General features: G+C 36.3%; 1 protein-coding gene across 2 annotated transcripts in view; it reads left to right on the top strand.

Annotated features, from left to right (window-relative positions):
* LOC137997178 (uncharacterized) overlaps window positions 1-7,500 on the top strand; it is a 31,194-nt gene that overhangs the window by 11,125 nt on the left and 12,569 nt on the right. For both annotated transcript variants that reach the window (XM_068843021.1, XM_068843029.1), the window contains one exon: window positions 374-574. In XM_068843021.1, coding sequence (XP_068699122.1) covers window positions 374-574 — 201 coding nt within the window. The remainder of the gene's footprint in view (window positions 1-373; window positions 575-7,500) is intronic.

Below are 7,500 nucleotides of genomic sequence, written 5' to 3'. Positions count from 1 at the left end.
TGAAAAAAAACAGTCCTTGTCGCAACAGGTTTTTCGATTGGCTCAAGCAGAAACTCCATTGCACGAAATGTCCAATCAGCGAACTAGGACAAAATTAGTTATGTCCCAATTTGATGGCATGGAATGAGATTCTGGAGTTGTGCGACCAGAGGTTTTTTTTTTTCGTCCTTGACTGTTCTTGAACCGCTGAGTGTTCTCTCCCACCTTAAAAAAAATTTCTCTGGCACCCAGGGTACTGCCTAGTGGATGAATCTTGAGAAATAAATTCAACCGCGTACAAGTGGAAAGTTCTTACTGTGCATTGCATAAACTTGTGTAAATTTTGTAAACAGCCTATAGCATCATTTTGTTATTGTTGGTTTTTTTTTTTCAGCTTTGTTTACTGATTGCTTTTGCCTCACTCTCTGGATATACTCTACACTATACTTCTCACGGTTTCGATGGCAGATTTGACTTCTTCTACTTTGCAACTGTTACATCATGGTTATTGGTCATTTTCCTATTCATCATGTTTGCACTACACTTGACAGACAAACTGCATGAAAAGTTTGGTAATATCAACTGGCACCTACTGGTAAGTGGCTGAGCTTTGTTGTGTATGTGACCCTCAATCTTGGTCAACACTTGGGACTTGGGAGTCAGGGTGGTTTTGTGGTCATCAACCACGGCTCCCACCTCTGTGACCCAGGTTTAACTCTGGCCTCAAGTCCTATGTGGGCTGAGTTTCAGTCGATCTCAATCTGACTCCAATTTTTCTCCGTGTACTCCAGTTTTCCTCCCTCCTCAAAATGGACTTCCTGCCTATTCCATCTGGCTTTGGTGCTGTGCTCCGAGGTCATACATGGGTTGTGTTCAGGGGCCAAGCACCTAAGCGGCTGCACAGCCCCGTCGGCCCGACCTTGTTGAGCTGCGCCCTGGAAATCTTATTAAGATCTTACCAAGATTCTTAATAAGTTTCTTATTAAGATCTTACCAAGATTCTTAATTAAGATTCTTACAAGATCTTGTAAGATTCTTACTAAGATCTTACAAGATCTTGCAAGATTCTTACAAGATCTTGTAAGATTCTTAACAAGATTCTTACAAGATCTTGTAAGAATCTTGCAAGAATCTTATAAGATCTTAGTCAAGATCTTAGATAAGATCTTGTAAGAATCTTGTAAGAATCTTATAAGATCTTGTAAGAATCTTGTAAGAATTGTGTAAGATCTTAGTCAAGATCTTAGATAAGATCTTGCAAGAATCTTGTAAGAGTCTTATAAGATCTTAGACAAGGATCTTGTAAGAATCTTGTACAATCTTAGATAAGATCTTGTGAGAATCTTGTAAGATTCTACCCAAGATCTTATCTAAGATCTTGTAAGGTGTTGAAGTATCTTGGCTAACATCTTCCAAGATCTTGTTCCAGAATCTTACAAGATTACCAATGATAAACTTACAAATATAGGGGTTTTATTCGGGTACAACAAAGCATTGTATTTTTGGAGTTGTTTTGTTTTATTTTGTTTAACATAATCTGCACTCCAGTACTAAACTGCAGAAAGAACCAAATATTGTATATGTAACTTTTTACAAAAAGATCCAAATCTTGCACTGGCTTCTTATTAGTAAATTCGTAAAAAATCGAGCAATATTTTTACAAATCAAACACTGCTGCTTTCCTGGTGTCATTATTGCAAATTACAGTCAATTCCAATAACTTGAACCTCTGTTCACAAAAAGTAATCACTTTCATTTCCCTTGAGGTAATTGCTAGTCTTAACTCAAAATAATTATTTTCCCCTTTAATGCTACCTTACAAAGTGATGCTGACCAATATTATTCTTTTGTGTACTTTATTGAAAAGCTTAACAATTCCAACAGAAAAGAAATAACCATATGACTATTGTTAAGTCTCAAAATTAATTCATAACCAAAATTGTCATCGAGCTAAAGCACTAAGTTGCCATGAAAAGTCAAGTTAATACAAAGGTTGCTGTACGTCTGTCAAATGTGTAACAATATTACTTTCCAGACTTGTTGAAACTACAGTACTGAACCTGAAAATCAAACCACTATTGCACTGACAATACATTTGTTGAACTTTTTCTTTAAAAAAAAATCAGTTTCAAACCCATAATTGGCAGTCTGTCTTCATTTAGTTATAACTCTATTGTCTTATACTATGGGATTGCTACATATTTGGTACATTGTAGCACTCCATAGATACCCCATATGATCTAGTATAGGAATGATATGGCTCAGCCCCATACCAATACCACATGATCTCTGACCCGTCACTTTGGGAATGCTACATACTTGGCAGCACTCCATCCAATTCCCACATTATCCAGGCACACTGGTATATGGTATGGGAATGCTATGGGGATTTGGTAACGTCCCTTACAATTCCCATATCATGCTGGCCCATAATAATGATATGGCAATCAGTGAAATGGTAAACTTCCATGCATACAATCTCCACATTATTGTCTAGGTACATGTATGCTGCATATGGTATGGGAATGAAATGACTTTTCACACAATTCCCGTCCTGTCCCATATATTCAGTGAACAGTTGTGATTCTTCCTAGTCTTGGACTACAATCAGTCAATTCATTGGTCAGTTTTCTGAAGTAATAAGGTCCTTTAATCAACATACAAACAAGTAGCACAGTTTTACATTCAGCTTCAATGGGTATTAATTCATTTATGTACAGATCATTACATTTCAGCAACTGCAAAAACTAAAAATATATAATATATATATATCCTGCTCCTGTAAAATAATATTCCAGCAAATCAGAGATGTGGTGGAAACTACAAAAAATCCATTACAGTCAAGCTATTAACAGTAACAGTTACTACCATAGCTCACAGGCAAAAAGTAGAATACAGAGTTCAAAGCAGTACCTAAACATTTAATTCATGTCAAAATCTTTGGATTGGGTTCTTGTCTTAAAATTAAATATGAAAAAAGCTGTTAAACATTTCAGATAAACCACAGAACTATAACAAGTCTGCAAAGAGAGATCCTTAAATACATCAAACCATAACTGGTGGAGGAGACAGAATTGGTTGCTAAGCATTTTTGTCTGCTGTGAAGGACCTTTCCTTGCTGTCCCATCAAAGATTTTTATCAGGACGTGTGTCTTTCTGCTCTTTCATGGCAACTTTAAAAAAATACAGCATATACAGTATTATTATACTTCAATGATGCATGTAGTAAATTATTCCTCTAAATTACTGATTATTTCTATTACAACTAAACTGTGTTAAGAGTAAACTCATAAATTTGGATCCCTTTACTTAAAAACGTCAATAATAGCTTTGTCAGGCATTTTCTGCATTTATTACAATAGTTGAAGTGACAGCATTTAGCATTTCTACGAGAAGGAATCATTTGTCAATCATATACATATAACTTGCGGTATGAGCACTTGTTTTCCAAATCATTTGCCTTACCATTTGCTCTAAAACTTCATTATTCTTCATTACAGGTTTACGAATTTTTTTACAGGGCTATAGCATTTAAGCCAAATTGACTATCCTTGCTTCACAAATTGACTCGAAGATGTGAAATGTGAATTCTAAATACAGGTAAACCGTTCCTCATTTTCAAGACAATAAGGCATCAAATCAAGCGTTATTCGCTTAAAGTTAATGCTTACCTTTTTACTTGTGTTGTTGTAAGCATTTCCTTGCCTGGATCAGGATTTAAAGAGTAAACCTAACCAAAAAATCGTCACCGTGCAAAAAGTGTGATCGTAGATACCTAAACCGCCCAAAATCTGTAAGAGCTGGACGTTGAGCTGGACTGGTTACCACTGACTGCTGACCAAAACGAAAAGGGCTCACTAGTTTCCAGTCCTGTCTCTCACGTGTTATTCAAGATGGCGGAGGATGAATCTTTCCACCGATTCATTACAAATGGGCAAGATTTGAAAGATACTGGAGTTCATTGAAAGGATTAAGTACTGACTTGGAGTGTGTAATTTTCAAGAGTAATGCATCATGTTCCTTTTGGAATAAGGCCGATTATGAGAGCATCAAACAAGGTAATCCGTTGATGATACTTGTCACATTCTATACAATACATCAGAATAAAAGCTTTCTTTTGCATTTCTCCGTGTACAAAGTGATTTTATGTTCAAAGTTTGGGGTCTTTAAAGGACATTGTTCAAGCAAAGTACATATATTACGAGTAGTGAATTAACTCGAAAAATATCGCATTCACACAGTCATGCTTTGAATAAGACCAAACCTTGTTATACATGTATTGAAGGTTGAAGTGAAAGCTCATTTTTTCAAGGCACCAGATGAAATCAAATCCTAAAATTGCGCTTAAAATACTTTGATTATTGTCTCACTGGCACATTCAGTACTATTGCACAAAATTCTCAAGAATCTCAACTCACTCAAGTGACCCTCAAATTGAATCATTGAGTGGAATTCTTAAAGGTTCCCATAAAATCCTAGTCCACATTGCCTTTAGCTAGTTCAATTCCCAAAAATTAGGCCTGGAAATCCGGAAAAGCCCGGCAAAGCCTAGCTTAAAAATCTTGGAAGACCGGGAAGGCCAGGCTTTTTGGCCGAACAGTGTGACAGTTTAAATTGCTTTAAAACATGAAAGTTTAAGTACTACAGATGTACTTAAGCATGATAGAATGAGAAGGACTTAAAATAATCATTTACATAGCTCTTTTATCAGAGACTGTACATCTAAGAATAATCATGCAAATGTTTAGTCTCAGGTGTCAAATTTAGGAACAGTCAATATAATGTTCATGTTCAAGTGTGAGATATAATATAATGTTTACGTCGCTACATTAAAGATTAAACCAAAACATCATCGTATTTTGCAAGACATCATCAAGGCCATTTTATTAAAGATTGTTACTTCAAAAACACTTTAATTGAGCCCACAGAGTTTGGTTAAGGTCACTGGTCACTATGAAATTGCAGTCAATGTCTGTAATCTTGAAGACTTAAACATTTTTGGCCTGGAAATTCAAAAAAGCCTGGTCAAGCCTGGCTTGAATCTTAAGGCCTGGAAGGCCAGGCTTTTTTGACCAGGGTTGCCGAGAAAGCTCGGCCTTGGAAGTAACAAGGCCGGGAAGGCCAAGCTTTGGTGGCCAAGGTTGCTGAGAAAGCTTGGCTGTGGCCATGCTTGCCGGGCTTTACCAGGCCGCATTTTCCCAGTAAGCCTGGCCAAAAACCCGGAAAGCCTGGCCTGGCCAACCTTTGCCAGGCTAGCCTGGTTTTTGGCCGGGCTCCTGATGCAAGAGAAGTTTGTTGTAAGTTGTGATCTTTGTTCTCAAACAAAGACTTTGCCAGAATATTAAATTATTTTAGTATCACACCATCAGTCAAAAGACCAAGATCTACAAAAACTAGTATACACAACCAAAGTGGTTTGTCAAAACAGTTTATTGCACAATCAGAAATGGAGATAACTGAAATAATTTTTACTAAAAAAGCTTTTCACAAAACACTTGTATGAAATTCCATTTTAAAACGTTCAGTAGACTGTTGGTGTCTTATAATATTAGCCGTTGAACGATCGTGTTTTTATTTGAAGAATCAGAAATGCCTTTTAGAGCTTTCCGCCTTTGGAAAACGAAAATTTCCAGTGTCTATTTCAGATTTGTGCTTGTGAGTATCTTCAACATTTAGAGTTGGACAAATCCTTTTTCATTTCAACTGGAATTGCTTACATTCGTTTTGAAGTCTTTTGTCATTCATTTTGAAGTCTTTTACGTGGCTTTTGTCCACTGCGTTCGTTATGTCCAAGACAATAATTATTATTATTGTAATTTTGAGTAAATTACTTAGCTGGAACTTGGCTCAAAATCTTTGACCTGTGTATAAGTCTAAGGCGATTTTTGGAGCTTCTTTTGAGGCTACACGGGTAAATACGGTACTTCTGTCATATTGTCTTCAAATGTATCTTGCAAAGTTGCTGAAATTCTCTCTCGCCTTGTTGCTCATTCCACAAACTTCAAGAAAAGATCTTACAGCAATATTATAGGTAAAAAAGTGTGTCAAGTTTTAATTAATATATTCTCATTATTTGCCAGCTGCACCTCTAATTCTTCAACTAGTTTTGATCAGCTCACTGCTGTATGGTGGCTCATCAATTTCAGCCAAAAACTTCAAGGTTTGAAGCAAAAACACAACCTGTATTCCCGAGCAGTGCATAGTGTACTTAAACTTATTAAGTCATGCCTTCCATAAGAAAACAAATGCCCTTCATCAGGATGCCTTATTTGAAAAATAACTCTAGCATGTAGGATTTCATTTCAAAAAGCATGTCAGCTGTTTCAGTTGTCAGTATCCTGTGGAGGATGAAATTTGCCTGTCAGTGAATGACCAGTGCACAAGGCCTGCAATGCAAGCTAAGGATTTTGGCTCCCTCTCTCCCCAGTCTTCGCAGTCGTTTTCTTCCCGAATTCTTTCCCTGTTCCCTCCCCTTGGCTGACCATAGGTTTGTTATGATCAGCTATTGTGAAAACACCCAGTAAAGCCCCCCTGCGAGGTGCTTCTAAAAATAGAAAGATACGGGACAGGGTTGACTCAGAGGGTTAATGTGGAAGATGGAGGCTCCGGGTAATGGGCTCCTGACAAGACGTTAAATGAGATTTTCTAGGATGTGTACTAAGGTCTTATAAGATCTTCACCAAGATCTTTACTTAGATCTTTTAAGATCTTTTTTAAGATCTTATTTAAGATTCTTACTAGATCTTGTAAGATCTTTGCTAAGATCTTGTAAGATTTTTACTAAGATCTTATGTAAGATGTTTGCAAGATCTTGTAAGATTTTTACTAAGATCTTGTAAGATTCTTACTACATCTTGTAGGATCTTTGCTAAGATCTTGTAAGATTTTTACTAAGATCTTATGTAAGATGTTTGCTAGATCTTGTAAGATTTTTACTAAGATCTTGTAAGATTTTTATTAAGATCTTGTAAGATCTTTTTTAGTAAGATCATGTAAGGTAGTCCTAAGATCTTGTTAAGATCTGGTAAGATTCTTTTAAGATCTTACAAGATCGAAAACATCAGCAACCTTAAATTTTTTTGTCAAAATTTGTTAAGCAAATGTATTAAGATCTTAAACAAGATCTTATTAAGATTTTCATCTTAATGCCCATCTTACAAGATTCTTACAAGATCTTGTAAGATCTTACAAGATCTTAATAAGATTTCCACCTGGGGATTCTGTAACCGACTGTGAGAAAGGACGATTAGCAGATCTGTCAGATAATATGAAATATTATAATATTACCGTTCACAGACCAGATACCCGAGCCCCCTCGTGGGGATGAAAGTGAAATGTCTCCTTCAGGGAGACTTGTTATTTTGGGCTTATCTTAGAATCATTGTGCATTTTTCCTGCATTTTGGAGCAGGCTCATGTTGTGTATTGCATGTTTCTAATCTTATTTGTAAATTTGTGATGCAATTTCTAAATCAAAGTCGCCAGCATATTCAATTGAAATGGCAGACAAGTTTTGCCAGTT

The sequence above is a fragment of the Montipora foliosa genome, chromosome 1, assembly GCF_036669935.1.
Source record: "Montipora foliosa isolate CH-2021 chromosome 1, ASM3666993v2, whole genome shotgun sequence".
Classification (NCBI taxonomy): Eukaryota; Metazoa; Cnidaria; class Anthozoa; order Scleractinia; family Acroporidae; genus Montipora; species Montipora foliosa.
The sequence above is the reverse complement of the archived record's forward strand: the minus strand, read 5'-3'. Positions and strand labels throughout refer to the sequence as shown.